Source organism: Microcebus murinus, chromosome 14, assembly GCF_040939455.1.
Source record: "Microcebus murinus isolate Inina chromosome 14, M.murinus_Inina_mat1.0, whole genome shotgun sequence".
In the NCBI taxonomy this organism is placed as follows: domain Eukaryota; kingdom Metazoa; phylum Chordata; class Mammalia; order Primates; family Cheirogaleidae; genus Microcebus; species Microcebus murinus.
The window spans coordinates 69,495,409-69,515,427 of NC_134117.1; the positions used below are offsets into that span (position 1 = coordinate 69,495,409).

General features: G+C 48.2%; 2 protein-coding genes across 4 annotated transcripts in view; both read left to right on the forward strand.

The window, feature by feature from the left end:
• The window catches only part of RASSF4 (Ras association domain family member 4), a 33,617-nt gene extending 24,097 nt beyond the window's left edge, over positions 1–9,520 (forward strand). The window contains exons 6-11 of one of the 3 annotated variants that reach the window (XM_012751092.3): positions 563–720; positions 4,565–4,666; positions 4,963–5,014; positions 6,318–6,439; positions 7,247–7,344; positions 8,591–9,520. In XM_012751092.3, the coding sequence (XP_012606546.2) occupies positions 563–720; positions 4,565–4,666; positions 4,963–5,014; positions 6,318–6,439; positions 7,247–7,344; positions 8,591–8,651 (593 nt within the window). In that variant the 3' untranslated portion in view covers positions 8,652–9,520. The other 2 variants (XM_076010201.1, XM_076010202.1) reach the window with 2 other exon arrangements.
• A 5,758-nt stretch (positions 9,521–15,278) lies between these two features.
• ZNF22 (zinc finger protein 22) lies at positions 15,279–19,509 on the forward strand. The gene is made up of 2 exons (XM_076010204.1): positions 15,279–15,386; positions 17,514–19,509. The coding sequence occupies exon 2, from the start codon at positions 17,607–17,609 to the stop codon at positions 18,279–18,281; it is 675 nt and encodes a 224-aa protein (XP_075866319.1). The 5' UTR covers positions 15,279–15,386; positions 17,514–17,606; the 3' UTR covers positions 18,282–19,509.
• Positions 19,510–20,019: the final 510 nt, after the last annotated feature.

Consider the following 20,019-nt stretch of genomic DNA (forward strand, 5'->3'; position numbering starts at 1 on the left):
TCCAGGAGCTGCCTTGCTGAACACCTACTCAGGGGCCCACCTGTGAGCTCTCTACACACATTCCCACTGGCTCCTCTTTATAGTAAAGAAAGCAGAGGCTTGCACAGGTGACATAGTTTGTCAGTGGCCTGAATTCCCTGCCCTGTGCCGCTCTATGGAAAGGAGGTGCAAGAGCAGGGGCGAGGGCGCCCTCCAGGGCCCCAAGCCTCCAGGGCCTCTGGAATCAGTAACTGCTCACCTGTCCTCCTTGCGCCCCTTCCCTCATACTCAGGGAAGGGCTTGGCCCAGAGTGGGCACTCAGAGGATTGGGCTGGGGCTACCAAAGACCTCCCCTGGTGCCACAAGACAGAGACCAGTGTGGCACTGTGGCATGGGTCGCCTGCGCAGGGTCTCACCTTCCTGTCTGCGGACTGGGAATCGCCCAGCCCTACCCAGCCTCCGCCCTAGGAGCGGCACTCAGGTCAGGTCCGCTAAGCACGAAGTTGCCGTGCGGCTGCGCACGCTGCTCAGACGCCGTGCCAGCGTCACTGCCCTTGCCACCCTCTGGCCCGTCTCACTGCAGGGCCCCCGGCCGAGGACGAGGAGCCCCCACAGCTGATGCGCACCAAGAGTGACGCCAGCGGCGTGATCCAGAGGAGACCCAAGTGCAGCGCACCCGGGGAGGCCCAGCGCCTGCGGAGACACCGCTTCTCCATCAACGGGCACTTCTACAATCACAAGGTGAGGGTGTCCGGGCCTGGCCCTTCCTCTGGGCCCTGAAGCGGGCGCATGGGGAGCCATCCCCCAGCACAGCCACAGCTGAACCCATAACAGTCACGTGAGAGTTCATCTTCTCCTGGACCTGGGAGGGAGCTCTTGTCATCCCCATGTTGTCAGTGTGACATTCCTGGTCATGACCCATTTTCCCACCATCCCCCCTGCAGGCCATTCACACAAGTGGAGTGGATTTGGGGCAAGTAGGCTGCGGGGGCCGAGGCAGACAGTAATGCGGAGGCCACTCTCTGTGAGGCTCCCGCCCCAGCTCGACTGGCTGTTCCGTGGGAACACAGTGTCCCCGGCCATCGCCCCCACCCGGTAGATTAAGCTGCAGTGTGCCAGGGTGTTGTGTGTGTCCCAGAGAACCCGACAGTTCCTGATTCCCAGCACTCTGCCTTTTGTCCAAGGAGGCATTGTACTGACCTCAGGAAGAGATGGCCTTCCCCAGATTACATCGCTGCATAAACAAACCGGACTGTAAAAGGAGAAGTTGACTGTTGCTATAAATAGGGGTGAGTGGCAGTCCGGGCGAGGCCCCAGAGGGAGTGTCCTGTGACAGCCATATCCTGCCTGCTGCACGGGGAAAGCAGAGGTTTCCAGGAGAAGCAGCTGCCCTCATTGGCAGAGGCTGACTCATGGGGACAGGGGGCCTAGGCGGAGGGAGGGCTTGGGGTCAGAGCAGGGAGCCCAGGTCAGGCCTTCCAGGGGCCATTCAAGTTGTTCTTGGGGCACACTGGACTTAGGGATGAAGCCAGATTCTGCTCGACAAGCTGAAGGGACACTGCTCTGATCTCAGGACCTCCTTTGCACCCTCCGCTGGGTTTGCACTGAGTACGACAGAATGACCATCAGGTTGCCTTTGCTAAATTCAGGAAAACCCAGGGCTATTTCAAAGTAGAGTCTCCTGAGAGAGTGAAGGGGGAGCCAGACCTGAAGTTAAGCAGAGTTTAAGGGAGATTAAGAATGATGTAGGTTAGCTAAAGGACCCATACTATGACTTCAGTATTTAAATCTTGTTCCAAAAGGGATTTCGTCTATAAAGGGTTAAGCACCAATTGTTAGTATTTGAATAAATATTGATATGCTATTTTAAGGAATCATTCAAAAATGTTCAGAAAACACGTACCTGGGTTTAGACTCTTTCCAGTTCTACATTCCTAAAAAACGGAGTCTTTTGCTCCATGATTCAAGGCACAGGATAGTGGGGTTTAGCTTTGCTATATCCACCTCTTCTCTAACGGTCTCATTCATCTCCAAGAGTTTTGTCTGGCACATTAAACCTTTGTGTGGTCATTGCAAATGTCACAGGGACACGATGTCTCAAGCACTCTCTGGCCTTTGAAATGAACAGGAGTGGGCAGCACGGGCTGCAGTCATAGCCTTTCCTTCCATCTGAACCACCTGCCAAGAAGAGCTGCTCAGCCAGCTAGACACACCCGGCCTCAGCCGAGACCTGGGCAGGTGGCTGTGCCTTCTAGTCACCATCCACCTGAGAAGGGCGATCCATTCCTTCAGGTGAAAGTACTGCCTACCAGGACATGGAATAGTATCTTAGGTACTTTGGACAGTTGGTTCACCTCACCTGGTGACTAAGGGGCTCCCAAAGGGAAGCCCTATACAAAAGCCATCTTTCTCACAGAATTAGTGTTCTTAGAAATAAGGGTACAGATTCCTTGAGTCACAGACAACAATTAAATAATTCCTCGCATTGACTTTCTGGGGTAGTTGTTCAGTGTTTTATTTCTTGGAACTGTGCACTATTACTTCACTCACTCGTTTTCTAAAACTGTTGTGATTCACAGCAATGTTGGTTTTATTTCCAGAATGGTCTGACTTTGTAGCTGTTCCCACTGCTCTGCCCTGCCCTGTTGGACTTTAATGTGTTCTGTTAGAGAGAACCATCTGTGGTCAGAGATGAGAAACCAGCCAGGGGACTTTTGTTCCTACTTGGAGTTGGTTGGTGTCCCCAAGAAAAGGCTTCATGCAGAAGAAACACTAACAATGCCTTGTTGACAAGACCTTTTGACTCTTTGAATTAGCCTGACTCCTCTAGTTCGTATGTTTTAAGAACTGAAAGCCTAATTCTGTCTTTCTGCAAAACCCAGGATCATTCTATATCTCAACTAGAATTGAGATGGGGAGAAACAGGTCTGGGCTTGAGTGTGATCCTGGTAAGGCATACCTCATTTTATTGCACTTCTCTTTGTTGTGCTTTGCAAATATTGCACTTCTTACAAACTGACAGTTTATGGCAACCCTGCATCAAGCAAGTCTATCAGCATGTGCTCTGTTCGTGTCTCTGTGTCAGAACTTTTTAGTAATAAAGTACTTTTTAATTAAGTTATGTACACTTTTAGACATAATGCTATTGCACGCCTAGACTACTGTATGGTGTAAATATAACTTTCGTATGCCTTGGAAAACCAAGAGATTAATGTGACTCACTTTACTGTGATATTTTACTTATATGATAGTCTAGAACTGAACTCACAATACCTTTAAGGTATGCCTGTACTTACCAGAGCGAGGAGCAGCTGGGAACACTACGAATTTCCCTTAAGAACCCTGAGACTCAGCTACCTGCTTGGGAAAGCAGAGCTAGGACCATAGTGAAAGAATATGCACATTTGAACTTGGTCCTGGAAAAAAGGAGAAGCTCACCTGCAGAGGACTCACTTGCTGGGAGGCACCAGCACCAAGTGGAGTTCCAGGCATCACAGAGTGCTTTGAGTCGTGGCTCTAGCCTTTCTCCATAGATGACCTCGTGACGCTGAACAAGCTACTCAATCTCCCCAAGCCTCTGATTTCTTCCTAAGAAAAAGGGACTAGTTATAGGTACTTCAAAGGGCTGTTGTGAGGATTAAATAAAAAATTGTATGTAAAATGCTTAGCCTGTTCAATGCATGGCTAGTGTTTATTGAGGACCTATTATTATGCATCAGGCAACATCCTGGTTGATTTCATACTTGATGTCTCATAGACAAAGGCAAGAATATAACGTGCCCCCCCCCAATTGTGAAGAAGCCCATGCAGCTGGAGCACGGGGTGTTTATGAGAGGATCATGGTGTCATGTGAATGTGACAGCGAGAGGAGTTACTGACAGTATTGTGTAGGCCACAGGAAGTCTACAGATGTGTTTAGAACTGTGCTTTCAGACAGTGCTGCTCACGCTGTACTGCACAGATTGCGTGGCCAGGTGTTCTACAAGTGTAGCTTCTGACTCAGAAAGTCTGGGGGTGGGGGGCTGAGGCTGCAAGTCGATGCAGCTGATGCAGACCAAAGTTTGAGTTGCAAGGATTTTAAAGGTTGTGCCTTTGGACAGCAAGCAGTGTGGAGAATGGCTTGGAGAGAGTGAGATTAGAAGGGGACAGGTTGGTGAGCTGATGCAGCATGACTCAAGAGTCTCTGCTCAGCACTGCTGGGAGAATGGGGAGGAGGAAACAGATTGGGGAACTTTCAGTCTCAGAATCAACAGACACTCGGTGACTTGATCCATGGAAAGAGTGAGGCAGAGACTGGTTCTCCCACCCCTTGTGAGTTACCTCCGTGGTCCTGGTTCCTCAGATCCAGAGAAGGAGGCCTTATGGGTGTGCAGGCATCTTCCTTAGGGCCTCTGAAAGACATGCATGATAACAGCTTCCCTGGCACCCCCTAGGCCTGGGAAGAGCTTCTGTATGCACCTGCGTGAACCGACAGGCACAGGTGTTCCCAGAACCCAGGGTCACCTGCTTGGATCTACTCAACACAGTGATGTCAGCCCCATGTCCCCTCTGGACCTGCTCTGAACTACCCCCTTTCCTGCCACAGACCTCCGTGTTTACTCCAGCCTATGGGTCCGTGACCAACGTGAGGGTCAATAGCACCATGACAACCCCACATGTGCTCACCCTGCTGCTGAACAAGTTCAGGGTAAGTCGAGCCATGAGTGGCCTTGCACTGGGACACTGGTGATTTGCCATTTTGTTGGGGGAGGGAGGGCTGGAAAGGCTTGGGAAAGCTGCCAGCAGCTCCTGGGTAGAAGTTCTAGCAAGGATTCCTCTGCAGAGCTGTGGTCCCTGGGATTTTAAACTGGAAGAGAGAAGAGAGGGAGGGCCCTTGGGGACTTGTGTGTTTGGCATTGGGAGTGTGGTTACTGCGAGGGGACCCCGTCTGTCCTTTCTCATCTCCAAGTACCCTGGTCTGACTTCCTGTGCCTGCCTGTGCAGGTGGAAGACGGCCCCAGTGAGTTTGCGCTCTACATCCTTCACGAGTCTGGAGGTGAGTGTCTGCCTTTGCTTCTGGGTCATAGAAGCACAAAAGTCTCTGGCCATTCAGCAAGCTCACCACTATTCTCCTCCTCCCCTGAGGGGCTGTCCTCACCGGGGACATGCTGTGCCTCCCACCATGACTGTTTCTCCCCACCCCAAACCTGGGCACACTTGCCATCTCTTACGCCATCCCATGGAAGTGTATGGGAAGCCACCCTCTCCAGCCGCCTCCACTCAAACGAAAGGGCCTCTAGCAGGTTGTAGTTCAGTCGGAGGGTGGGGGACATGTCAGGCCCCCCGCTGCACAGGCTGGTCACTGAGCAGGGTCCTGCACCCCTTCCCTCCCCTACCTGCTTAGATACTGCTTCTCCTCCTGCTGGTCCTTTGCAAAATGACACTGTGGGAGAGGAAGAAAATCTTTTCTCTCTTAGGTTCATTGGCTGGGGCCCTGTAATTAGATTAGCAAAAGAGATTGACAAGAGAAAACCAACCAGAAGTTTGTTAATTTTGCAACCTGCAAACCCACAGGAACATCCAAGGCTGAGTGACTCCAAGGGGTGGTTAGAACTGGGGCTTAAGCAACCTTAGCAAAAAGATCAGTACGTTTTTAGGGCAGTGACAAGACAGGGGAGAGGGCTTTGAGTGTCTGGGGAGGCCAACGCTGGGCAGGCACTGCATGGGGAACTGGTGGAAGGTGAGGGCTGTACACAGCAGGAGTTGTTGTGGGATCCCTCTGGTGCCCTCTGGGGCTGATCAGGCTCTGGGGTTGTCTCTGGTGATCAACTCTGTGCTTCCTGGTGGAGAGGGAAGAGGGACACTGTGACAAATGTATGCCCTGCTTCTAGGCCAGGGGTCCTCAAACTTTTTAAACAGGGGGCCAGTTCACTGTTCCTCAGACCATTGGAGAATGCGCATGTGGGCCTGGGATGAGTTGGCTGCTAAGCAGGACAGGCAGCGGTGCCAAAAACACCCAGAGGGCCAGATAAATGTGCTAGGTGGCCCGCATGTGGCCCGCAGGCCATAGTTTGAGGACGCCTGTGATCTAGGCAAATAGAGGAGGACAGAGTTTTTCTTGTTTCTGCTTCTTCTCAGTTGCCTTCAGCTCAGCAGAACCTTTATGCCAAAGTGACGGATTTGGGGCAGCATGTTCTGCTCCCAGTCAGCATGATCACAGTGTCTCAGGGCAGCGTCCTCAGCGAGGTCAGAGAGGGTTCCCCGGGACGCTAGGCACACACCTTCTATCAGTTCCTGTTCTGGAATAGAGGGAGTCAACCCTAATGTACATGAACTTTGTAAATCACCTTCTTTTTCAGAGCGGACAAAATTAAAAGACTGTGAGTACCCGCTGATTTCTAGAGTCCTGCATGGGCCGTGTGAGAAGATCGCCAAGATATTCCTGATGGAAGCCGACTTGGGTGTGGAGGTGCCCCACGAAGTGAGTGGGACCCAGGCTGGGGAGGCCGTGGGGGACTCCGAGGGCTCTGAAGGTGACCTTGGCCAGAGCTTCTCAGGCCCTGGCTCCAGGTGCTCCACGGCCATTCCGAGGGCCTCGAGCCCAGCACAGTGGTGGCTCCCGTCCCCTTCCTGTCAGTGGCCACCAGCTCCATCAGCTTAGGGGAAAGAAGAAACATGGGCCTGCCCTTTTCCTCGCAGGCAAGTAAAGCCTTCTCCTTCATTGGAGTGTATTTTGCTGTCATTATGTTAAAGACTCAGAAGGGCTTCTTAACTGGGGCCTAACTGGAGCCTGCGGAAGGAAGGGCAGTGTCTGAGTCCTACCGACTTGCTGGAGTCTCGGCTGGAGTGAGTGCATTTCCAAACTCCCCTGTGTACAGGAAGCCGGCAGGGTTTAGAGCCCAAAGAGAAGGCTGGAGCCCTGTATCCCTCAGGCTCTTCACAGGGCTGGGCCTTCCATTCCATCGTCAGAAACAATGGTGTTCCACGGCCACCCTGCCCCAGCCCCAGCGAGCACCAGTGTGACAGTGCTGCAGTATTGAATGCTTTTCCTAATATTCGGGTTCATGTTTCCTCCCAGGGCTAACAGTTGCCTTTGAGATAAGAATGGACTCCCCCATCCTCCCATCCTCCTACCCAACGGAGCAGTGCTGGGGACAGGGTGGGAAAGGTGTGGTTACTTGCGGGTACTAGATGTTGGCTGGATGGGCCACTGAGGAAGCTTGGAGGAAAAGAAAACACATTTTGGCTTCTAATTTAAAGCACATTAAAATGTTCTTGGATTTTCTAGGTTGCTCAGTACATTAAGTTTGAAATGCCGGTGCTGGACAGTTTTGTTGAAAAATTAAAAGAAGAGGAGGAAAGAGAAATAATGAAACTGACCATGAAGTAAGCAGCACTACACAGCCAGTGGGGGGCCTCAGGGCAAGCACTAGGCGTGAGGCCAGCAGCACCAGCTGGAGCTTCCTCTCCCCCCTGCGCCAGGTGCCCAGGCCGTCTGGGGAGGCCTGCTAATCCTGGCTCCCTGTTGTCACCCTCTGGCCCCCTGCTCAGTATTGCCACCAAGCTGGGGTGACAGCCTACAGACATGGCAGGGATGCAGCCTTGGCGTCCACCTGTCCAGCCTTGGCGTCTTCACTAGCACAGAACACAGTCTGCAAAAGCTGGGCAGGAGAGTCAGAGGCAGGGCCAGGTGGGCACTGGATCCAGCTTTCCTGGAAAAGCAGCCAAGAAGAGGGCACGCCAGGCGGGCTCGGCCTGCTCTGGGACCTTTCATATTAGCAGGAATTCTGAGCCTGCCCAAAAGTGCCAGCTGTTGGGATTCCCAGCACCAGCTGATGTTTTTCAGGTGCAAGGGACTAATTCAATGGAAAGGTAAGCAGGTGTCACCTGCTAGCTCCTGTGGAAGCTACATCAGGGCCCGGCTGTGTGAGACTTAGTCAGGCTATGGGTCCCAATGGCATCTCGTCCTCAGCAAGGTGAAGTGTGGGGCGAGACATGTGAAGGGCATTGAGCCAGGGCCTGGGTGGAGGGCAGCTTAGGGAGGGAAGGGCAGGCCACTCACTGCGCAGGCCTGGGGACAGGGGATGGGTTTGGATTTGCCTCTCATGTGTGCAGTCAGGCCCCAAAGGTGAGTCTGCGGAGACCTGTCAGAGGGAACCATCTGTTGTGCAGTCGGTCGTGTCATTGTAGGACTTGAGAACTGGAGGGTTGGGGGGACCTGGGGGCCAACTAGTCCTTTTGTTCAATGTGCAGAGAAGAAACTGAGGCCCAGCTGAGGAAGGCTGCAGCACAAGTGACTGCAAAGCCCAGGCTGGAAAACGAGCTTCCCAATCCCTGCCCTGCCACCCTGTCCACTCCAGCGTGCTCTTGTGCCTATCAGAGTCTTTGGAGTAGAAATGGCAAGTTTCTGCTTTGAAGCGCTGCATTGCCCACAGCCCTGTTTGACTGGGCCAGGGCCTTCAGCACACAGGCCGGGGCCTGCCTTCTCCTTGGCAGAGGAGAGGCAGTGGCCTCCACCAGCCTGTCAAGGGCAGGGGTCTCCTGGATCAGGCATCTGTGCACCGCTCGCTCTGCTGCCCACCTTCCTGTCCCATCCGGCTCAGTGATTCCCCTTGGCCATGTCTCCCTCCAGGTTCCAAGCCCTGCGTCTGACGATGCTGCAGCGCCTGGAGCAGCTGGTAGGGGGCGAGTAGCTGGCCAGTGCCTGCCTCTTCTGAAGGCGCTAACAGCAGCAGATGCACCTGAACCTCGGTGGCCAGGCCCTGGCTGGTCACACTGATGACGGCCACCGCCTAAGCAGTCTAGCACCTGTGCTTCTGCCTGTCTGAAGTCCAAGTACCACGACTCACACAGCCCTAGCTCTCGGCCCTAAAGCGAGCACTTACAGGGGGCAGACCCAGATCGCCAGGTGGGATCTGTGTGGCCAGTCCTGTCCATGCCACACCTTTCCTGCTCAGAAGAGCAGTACCTGACCCAGTGCCTGGGGCATGGGCTTTATCCACTTGCTCAGTGCCTGGCCCAGAGCCCCTGCGTGAACCACGAGATCCCTCCATGTTAACCATGAGATCCCTGTCTGCGCTCACTTCATGCTGCCGTGCAGGAACTCTGCTGGGAAAAGCAGGGACTGCCAGCAGGTATGGGACGTACCCTCGTCCCAGCCATGGCCTCAGTGGTGTGCCCAGCCTCCAAGCTTCGACATCGCCCATAGCCTTGCACAACCTGGCCCCTGGGGGCAGAGGTGAGAGCAGGAATAAGACCACCTTCCCTCTGCAGAAATCAGTCTTAAATTCATCAGCAAGACTTGAAGGAATCCTTATGAGAAGCTGCAGAAACACAATGTGATCCCATGGGGGGTGGTTCACACTAAGTTGAAAGGGTGCTGCCCCAGGTGGATGCCCCGCAGCGACTCCAGAAGGCAGTGCTCAGCCCCATCCTACAGTCCTGTGGACAGCTGTCTGCCTCCTGCCCTCTCTGGGCTTGCAGTCCTCTCCTTTAGTGGGCAAGGGACAACTCTCAGTACTTCTCAAGGGAGAACGATAAGGAGAAATGTCTGTTTGGGAGAAAAGGCTGAATTCCCCAGGGCCAGATACCGAACAATTTGTGTTTGTCAACGGTGGAGAATTTCAGGAATGAATGAGAAAGCATTTGCAAAATTATGCAACAGTTTACATAGGTCATGTGAAGTGTTTGTCCAAGACAAAGCAAACTGAAGACCAAACTCTTCTCCCACTGGGGTCTGTAGAGAGCAGATTTATATCACGGATTTAAAGGGAAGAACCATAAAGGCTTGCGAAGATAGGTAAGATTCTGTCTCCAACGTGTGGAGACACTCAGTATGGGTGCCCATAAAGAGCAGAGCTTGGAAGCAGCCAGGCCATGTGGAGCCACTCATCGGGAGAACGTCATACCAGGATTCCCCTGACATAGCTGCATGGTCACAGACACACAGAGATGGCAGGGGAGGCCTGCCCACTGCCTTATTGTCTCTGCTCTCCTGTGGCAGTTCCTTAGGTGCTCAATAAAAGTGTGCTGTATCGGCCCGAAGACATGAGGACCAAGCTTTCTGTTTCTTTTTCCTTCTGCGTGTCTCCTCTGCCCCCTGCTCCAACCTCAGAAAGTCTCATCCCACTGTGTGTCCAGGGCCTTGTTTGGCAGAGGAGCCATAGCCCACTGCTCTTGACACCAGCTCAGTGCCTTCCTATCTGTGCGTGTCCTTGGGCCAGTGTGGGGCCTGAGGAGAGGCTGTCGTGGGACACAGAGGAGTCACCGGGGTGGTCTGCAGGTAGCCCAGACAATAAACAATAGGGCCACCCCAAATCTCAAAATCTTAGCATCAGGAAGGCCTTGGGAATCTTCCAGGCAGGGGCTTAAAAGGGATGGAGGCAGGGCATAGGAGAGGGTAGAAAGTGAACAAAACAGGTACTCCCTGGTAATTTTACCCCTACCCCTTATTTACCACCTTGGGTCTAGGACAACTGTCCATCCATTATTTGGCTGTAATGGAGTGACTGCCTTGTGCCAGGCCTGTGCCCTGGAGGGACAAAGATAGAGCCACAGTCTACCCTGTGTTCAGGGGTCTCCTCATCAGAAGAAGAAGGCCAAACCCCGGGGAGGGTCAGGGGACCCACCAAGCCGAGAGCCAGCGAGCCTCCCTGCGTGGAGGCCTGATTGAGCCAGAGTCGATCTTTGTAGGTGAGAGACACCTGCCAGCCGGGAGCAGCACAGGGCCCAGCACACCGGCAGCTATTAGAGCAGGAAGCCTTCGTAAGCACCAGCCTGTTAGGTTTGTTTGGTGTTTGTTTTTTTGTTGTTGTTGTCTGTTTTGCAAGTTATTACAATATTATTTAAGGCCTTTTTAGGTAGGTGTCACCTTTAAAATAGACATTGTCAAAACTAATTTCCGAATATCATAGGTCATAAAAATCACTAATAAGTTTCACGGAATAGGGAAAAAGGTATACTTCTGCAGTCATCTGAGAGGTTCAAAAATCTTTTTATCAATATCATATTTGATTTTCAGAGGCTCGCCTGGACCCCACAACTTCAAATATCAAAATCTAGGCACTGTGGTTTCCTGCTGGTCTCTGTGAAGGGCTCCAGTTTTCTTTCTCCATAGAGTTTAGGGTATTTCTCATATGCTCCTTGGCCAGCTAGCATCTCAGGTAACAAAGGAAGCCAGAGCTAAGGCGATATCCCTATCAGAGAGTATTCTCCTAAAACAGGACTGTCTTTCCAGCCAGGCCTCAAAACCAAAGAGACTAGTACACAACACAGGATGAAAACAACATGATTGCAAAAGAACTGGACTCAGGAAAAACAGGGCTGTTTGCTGGGAACAAATTACCAGAAGGGATCAAAAAAACATCTTGTTTCTACGTGGTGATAACCATATGCTACCTGCTTGGAAATGTTTACCAAAAAATGGACTAAAGACCTTCCTACTGTCAAAATAAAACCATGCGTTCACCCAGGATACATCTGGCCCCTCAGTCCCAGGGAAACGAGGCCCAAGGCATATCCAGTCTGACCAGATGATTTGCGGAGGAACCAGCAATGCAAAATGTGCCCCTTGTGTATAGGACACACATGCTCCGCCGCTGCAGAGGTGGCAGTGGGATATCCTTGTCAGGTGCAGTGGTGGGCAGCAGCCCCCCTGCCCTCAGCCCTCTTCAGTGATCAGGGAGGAAGCTCGGTCAATTAGAGCCAAGCAGCTCCAAGAGTAGAAACAGCCAGGCAGAAGAACTATATTCAGGCCCCAAGAGCTGCAGGTATCTGGGAGCAAGCCAGCTGCTGACGTGCCCCAAGACTCACATTATGCAGGGTGGGGCTCTGTGCCCTTCTGGTTGGGCTTTAACAGCGATGTTTTCTCAGACCCAGGAATGGGAATTCCCAGGGCTTCCTTTCCCAGAGAGTCCAAAGGAAACAGAAAGCAAAGTCTCAGGCTTGGTGGACAGAACCATTGTTCACAGCCCCTGTGCTGAACAGACCCCTCAGTGGGGGATGAGCCACTCTTGTTACTGCACTTGGGCCACACATACAACCAGACTTCTTACACTTGGCCTGAGGATCAGTGTTGCCAAACTCAGACCCAAGGCAGCAGTGCTCCCCGTTGAGACAGTGCCTGTGTGTGTGTGTGTGTGTGTGTGTGTGTGTGTCTGCAAGCAAGTACAGGTGCAGAGGAAAAGCCATAGGAAAAGGAAACTGTCTTGCCAGGATTTTTCTTGGCCCAGAAGACTCTTCTTCCTAGAACAGACCTCTCAAATACCACCAGGCCCAGAGTGGCCTCTGTTGTGTAGTTTCCCAGAGATGCCCCAGCCATGAAGAGGTCTGGCCTCTCCTGGCCCAGATTCCTCAGAAAAATGTACCATTGGATGCTCAGACTGTGTGCCCCCACTCTCTTCCCCCTTCTCCTTTGTGTTTTGTAAGTATCATGTGTGACCATTTTCAATACTTAAAGTCACATAAAAATAACCTAGAATTCCACGTGGGAGATATACATTGTTATTTAGAGGTTAAGAGCACAGGCTCTGCAGCCACATTCTGCGGCTTCAAAGTCTGGCTATGCCACTTATAAATGTGTCACTTGGGCAAGTTTGTTGCTTCAGTTTCCTCATCTGTAAAACAGAGATAATAACAGTTCCTATCTCAGGGTTGTTGGGAGGTGTATCAGTCAACTTTAATGCAGTCACAAATACACCAAAAATCTCAGTGCTACAACAAGAACATTTATTTCTCTCATATATGAGGGTTATACCACTGAGTGGCTATAGGGGGCTTATCTGGCTCTGCCTCATGTGTCTTCTCATTCTGGATCCTAGACCAGAGGAGCAGCCCCTACTTAGGACATGCCGTTCTTGAGGCAGAGGAAAATAGCAGAATCCTGGTGGAAGCACAGTGACTTGAAGCTTCTAGGGTGTGTACTTTGCATCCATTCCCGTGCAGTTGGCCAATGCAAGTCACGTGGTCAAGTCAACATCAGTGGGTTGGGCACACAGCTCACCAGGAAGCACCCGGAGTCACACCGCAGTAGGCAGGGATGTCAGATCGCAGAAGGGCAGAACACATGCCCAGAACGATGATCCCACAGGGGTATTAAAATGAGATACTACACGTGCTTCAAACAGTGCCCAGCACACAATAAGCATTCAGTAAGTGTTAACTAGTATTATACTAATAAATAAATAGAGGGCATAAACCCCTGCCTATGTTCTCTCTTGCTCTTTTTCCTGTTTCTCTTTACCCCATATACTTTCCTGAATCTCTCCATCCTTACCTCCTAGTCCATCCACTGAGTGCCCCCAACCCCTTTATTTCCTGACTCTTCTCTCTCTCCTTAAAAATTCATCTTTCTTTGCCCAATACTCTAATCTGTCTACCTTTGGCCCAGTTATTTTCAGGTATAGAAAAAAGAGATAACCACCTTTACATGGGAAATGGAAAGAGTTTTAATTCATAATTATCTTTTTATTTTAATGTACACAGAGCTCAGTCCCAAACAGGTCATTTTTGCTCTTTAAACTTTTCCTAAACCATCTCTGGGTCTCTGGCCATTGCCCTTTACCCTCACCCTCCAACCACCAGCATTAACAACCTGTGATAATAATTCAGTGGTAAAAGTCATAGTGACGGCTCACATTCCTGTGTGTTATGCATTGTGCTAAGTGCCTTACACTACTACCTCATCTGATCTTGACAATAACCCCGCTATTATCTAGATTATTGAGTGGACCTTCCTTGTGCAGACTTCATTCAGCTCCATGCTTTGCCATCTGCAAGGAAGCTCCCTGCAGAGCAGAAAGCCCCAGCTTTGGAGTGGGAACACGTTTGATTTCGTCTAGCCTCCACCAACAACTCACTTTATCACACCAGACAAGTTTCCCTCTCTCACCTCATTTTACTGATATGCAAGACAGATCCTACGATCCCTGCTTCATGAGACTACAGTAAAGATGAATGATCAGAGGATAGATGTAAAGGCATTTCGTAAACAATGAGGCATCTTAAAAATTCCTTCATTCAAAAAATATTTACTGAGTGTCTGGCACCCTCTCAGCAATGCTCTAAGCACTGCAGACGTGATAAAGAACATAAGAGACATATCACGACAGGCTTTGTGTGCCACTGTCAGGTTGTTGGGTTTTGCTCTAACAAGACGGAAAGCCTTTGGAGGGTTTTGAACAAATGAATGACATGGTCTGATTTAGGTTTTGAAAGGATTACTGTGAGGCTGGGAGTAGACTGTAAGGAAATCAGTCAGGAAGCCAATACAGTAATCCAGACAGGAGATGGTGGTGGCTTGGTAGAGGTTACAGCAGTGGAAGTGTTGAAAATAGCTTGATAATGAATATATTTTAAAGATAGAGCTAACAGAATTTGCAGGTGGATCACATGTGGGTTTGGGGTGAAAAAACAAGAGACAACAATGACATCAAGGTTTTTGGCCTGAGCAACTGAAAAAATGAAGTTGCTGTCTATTGCTGGGATGAAGACTGTTGAAAGAACACGTTAGGTGAATATCAAGAATTCGTTTTGGGATTTGTTAGGTTTGGGATATCCACTACACATGTGAATGCAGCTACTGAGTAATCAATGGGATATACATACAAGTCTGGAGTTCAATATTTGCATGCCACAAGCAGACTGGAGTTACAAACGCAGGAGTCTTCATCACACATTGATAGTATCCGAAGCCATCAGACTGGAGGAATTGGGGTGGGGGTGGAGGTGGGGGCCGGGAGGCGAGCTCAGAGAGGACAGGTCAGATGGTCAGATGCCTGAGCACCGGCCAGGTACGCTGAGGAGGAGGACCTGTAAGGTGAAAGAACCAAGAGAGATCATTACTAAGGAGAAACAAGAGGGGTGTGTCGAAAACCAAGAGACTGTGGAGCCGAAAAGTGCGGTTCCAATCCCGGGTCGTCCAAGCCCCACTTACACAGTGTGGACCTGAGCTAAGTTCTTCTCTAAGCCTTGGTTTCCTTTTCTGTAAATTAAGTGTAATCATTCCCATTTTGCAGCGGTTTTTTGGTAATAATTAAATAAGGTGACATTGTGAAAAAAGTCAGGAACAGTTTAGGCTCCCCAACAGTATCTCTTTATACCAGGTGCTCAATATTTGTAGGGAAAAAATGTAGTTTCCAGGTTGGACAGGCTAGTGTTTGGTTTCAAAAGGCCTGACACGCCGCTGCTGGACCACAAACCGAGGCAGCCACAGGTCTTGAGGTCCTGGGGGTCATGGGACGCCTTCCGAGGGGCGGGAGGATAAAACAAAACAACATGAAAAACGAACAAAAACTCTTTCAGGAGGGCCTGGGACCATAGAGGGTCGTTCCGCCACGTTCCTAGACCGACCACGGCGGCGCGGGCGAACGCGCGGCCCGCACTTCCGGCGGCGCGCGCGGCGACCAGGAGCGAGGCGGCTGCCGTCCGCGGTGAGTGGGCCTGGGGCGCGCGGGGCCCGCGGCCGGGTGCTCTGGGCCGTGCGGGCGCCAGCCGGCGGCAGCTGGGCAGCGAGGCGGGCGACCCGGACCTCCGAGCTGGTCCTGGCCGGGCCGCCGGGCGGGGCGGAGGGCCGAGCGGGCCCGGGGTCGGCCCGCGGCCGGCGGAGGCCTTGGCAGGAAAGAGGCCTTAACGGGACCCGGAGGTTGGGGCCAGAGGCGGGTGGGACCGGCCTTGAGCGTCTGTCCTCCCTCCTTGCGCTTAAGTACTTAGTGTAATGAACGAACGCTTAGGCAGCGCGGGGCTGCTGAGTGATTTACACGTACTGACTCATCTAAACTACTAACATCCTGATGCTGTTGCTGCTTTATCACATCCTAGTTTTACGTACGAGGAAACTGAGGCACATTCCCGTTAGCCAGGGTTATAGGACGAGTAGCTCCTGGCACTGGAGTTTGCCTCAGTGCTCGCGCCTGCTGGGGCCTTATGCGAGCACCGTCGGAGTGCTGGACTTGGCGCCGTGAACGGCCTTTCTGCCACTGAGAGTACAGGCTCTGCAGTCAGGGAACCCGGCCTGTGTGCCTTGTGCCCTCCTTTCCTTAGCTTAAAATGGAGATAATTGCATAAAGCTATTTTGAGAATTAAAGAACTAGCACAATGTCTGGCACATAAGCTACATGTTAGTATGATTTCCCCATCCGGAGGAGGATTTGATACTCTCTGCACTTCCTGCCGCTGAGTTGGTCTTCAGAAATGCATATGCTTTAAAAAATATTTGTAATTGTCATTATAGCTATTTTTTAATGCCAATACCATGTACCTAACATTCTGTAAATATTTGCTTAAGGAATGGGTAGTGCTCACTCTGTAATTTTCTGTCATATGCAGCTTACTGTTACACTGACCATATTACAGTAGGTATAATTATTAAATATCCAGATAAAATCTTGGGTCTAAAGTCTTAATTATACAGTAAGATGAAAGAAAGGCAAGAAAATGATGCTACTTGTTTTTTCATTTATTTGCCTTATATACTTGTATACAGAGAAACCCAGGGTAATTGTTCCTATTTTAAAATCTACTTCCTGACACAAAATAATGGAAAATAGTTTCAATACTTTTATTACTTTTGCAGTCCTAGTTTCTCACACATTGCCACCTATTTTGAATTTGTGGGATTTTTTGTTTGTTTAGGCTATTATTTTAAATAACTCAAGACAACCTTATAAATAAATAAACACAACTTTTTGAAGTACTGAATTTTGCAGCATTTGGGAATTTTAAAAATTTCTTCCTACTTTTACATGTAAAGTTACTTTCTGCTCCTCTCATTTTCTTGTATTCCACCTACTATGCTTTTATTCTACCATCTGGTAAAAGTTTTTTTGGAGTTTATCTCTCTCCAAAAACAATACTTTTGTTTCAGGTTTTTAATGAATTATTTTCTTTCATGGATCATTAGAATCTAGAAAAAGTAATAAGACATCTTTTCATAGACTCAGAAAACCTACCACTCCTTATAGAGTAGTTCCTACTTTCAAAACACTTTATGCTGCAGAATTAGACCAAGTTGTCATCTATAGCTATGGAAATAAAATAGCTAAACAAATGAAGATAAACAGGAATATATCATTAAGTAATATAATTTGTCATTTCTTTCCAATTTGGACACCTTAATTAAATAGTCATCAGTAAGTGAGTAGAAGTTTAACATGGGAGTAAATACTAAAACATAATGATATTTTGTTACATAAATTTTGATTGTCTTTTGGAGTTATTTCTTTTATTCCATTAAGATTTTTATTGTCTCTACTTTTTAATCCTTCACAATTATATATTCATTTGATAATGCCTAAAATATTTATATTTCACCTCATCACTTTTTTTAATCCTATCCCAATAGACAAAAATTCCAAAAGTAAATGCAGTAAAAATTTGGTGATATTTACTAAGCTTAAACTTTGGAATTATTTTGCAGATATTTCCCCCCAGAATTGTTTTTGTTTGCATTTGTATTGAGTGCATCTTTAAGCATGAATGCAACTGTCATGGGTTAAAAAGATGAAAGTTGAGTAATTAGCAGGTCATCTGTAATTTGCTTCTTATTTTTTCTTCTACAGGCAAAAAAATTCTGAACTTTGTAGCTCTAGAGAATGAAACATTAGTTCAGAAGAAGACAGTACACTCACTTACAAGTACTTTGTCTGTTCACCATGAAGTTAGGAAAACCTAAAGGGGGTATTTCTCGGAGCTCAAGCCAAGGAAAAGCCTATGAGAACAAGCGCAAAACAGGCCGGCAGCGGCAGAAATGGGGAATGACTGTTCGTTTTGACTCAAGCTTGAGTAGACTGAGAAGAAGCTTGGATGACAAACCCTATAAATGTACTGAATGTGAAAAGAGCTTCAGTCAGAGCTCAACTCTTTTTCAACACCAGAAAATCCATACTGGAAAGAAATCCTACAAATGTGCTGATTGTGGGAAAAGTTTCTTTCAGAGTTCTAATCTCATTCAGCATCGACGGATCCATACTGGGGAAAAGCCCTATAAATGTGATGAATGTGGAGAAAGATTTAAACAGAGCTCCAATCTCATTCAGCACCAGAGAATTCATACTGGAGAAAAACCCTATCAGTGTGATGAATGTGGCCGATGTTTCAGCCAGAGTTCCCACCTTATTCAACATCAGAGAACCCACACAGGGGAGAAACCATACCAGTGCAGTGAATGTGGCAAATGCTTCAGCCAGAGCTCTCATCTGAGGCAGCACATGAAGGTGCACAAAGAGGAGAAGCCTCGTAAAACCCGGGGTAAAAATATCAGGGCGAAAACTCACTTATCTTCTTGGAAAGCTGGTACAGGAAGGAAATCAGTGTCTCGTCTGCGTTAAGTAAGGGGCACTGCTTTAGCCCTCCTTAAAAAAAAAGGTAGTAACAAATAAAAGCAATCTAATTTAGATGCTTTAGAGTAGAGCACTTAAATACTGGATCCTTTCCTAGCATGGAGACATTGGGAATTTATTGACATTATTAGACTGAAAGAAACTATAGGAGTCGAGCTGCCCTCATTTCTTTTTTATGTCACATGGAGCACAAAGAACTAAAAATATGTTTTAAGATTATATAAGATCCTTGCCCTCATTTGAAATTGCTTCCTGCATTATTTTGACAAAAACCATCATGTTTTAATGACAAATTTGTGAAAGTGCAGGCATGCTGATGATTACTCAATTTTAGGACATTTTGTGGAAAGAAAAATAAAAGGGAGAAGAAATTAATTCCATTAGTTTTGAAGTTCTACAACTGATGAGATCTTATGTTTGTAAAATTTTATAGTATATTAACCATTGGTTTATAAGTATGACTCAAGATTCAACATATTAAAATGTATTCAAGTTCACAGATTTTTAATCAAGGCCCATAACTCTATGTTAGCTTTCTTTTGTTTCTTCCTTTCTGCTATGGATAGTTATTAATTAAAGGAGTAGGAAGTTTTGTTTTGTTTTGTTTTTACCAACTTCATAGTAAGAGATACTACAGAATCCAAAGTGAGAACTGAATTGAACCTCAAGTCTCCTGTTCCTACTAATACTTTACTGCTGTGTCTGGTTTTCCAGAAATTGGGATGGATTTATGTTGATCCATCCCCATGCCCTTGACCTCTTGGCATTCCTTTGTGCTCTGGCAAACTGAGCCAGCCTTTTAGATACACATGAATAAACAAACCATATTTTACCAACAAAAATATCAGCTTGTTTTTTGCTAATTAAAAATCTACAATTTACATATCTCCCTGCCTTCAAGACTGTGAGCTTTAGATAACCCTGCTTATCTTAAATGTTTGTCAGCAGCATAAGTGATTTAATGTGTCAGTACATTGTAGCTTCTTTGAAATTTAACTTTTTCTTCATTTCATGAATCGTTTAAGAAGTCTAGCAATCATGTTTCTTAACGTCCATCAGAATGGTGCCAGGTGTCAGACATTCTGATCAGCCTTCAGCTCAGGTTTTAATTTCTATTGAATGCTAACATTCATCTGATTTTTTTGTATCTTTTATAATCGTATTAGTTCCTGCTGTATTAATGACACATTCATAAAAATAAATATTTTGCATACTACTACCTTTTGTTTGTTTCTTTTTTCTGAGAAATTGTTTTAATGATTTAGACAGTAAATCTAAAAGCTTTTGGAAGAATCACTTGTTTTGCATGTTTTTGATTCCTCAGTCTTGAACTTTGCCTCCCTCTTGGCCTTGCATATGAGTGCAGGGTCATAGAAGGTGGCCTTGTTGACAGATTTTATTCAACAAGATATTCACAAAGTGTTTTGTAAGTATAAGGTGATTGCAGTTGTCGTTTACAGAAGACTTGATCTTTAACTGCTTTGTTACTCATAGCCACGTCACTCATTGGCAGGGTCATGGATATGGGGCTCTTTTGAGGGTGTACCATTGATATTATTTTACTAATTTTGTGTCTGGAGTAGTTTCTGACTAGGACCAACTTCACTCTTAAATTCATGAATTTGCCCATTTTGGCAGCAACCACAGTGCTGTCTCACAAGAGTGCTATTCAAAATAATTAAGCAGTATGTCTTTCAGGACACCAGAATTGCCACAGATCAGGGTA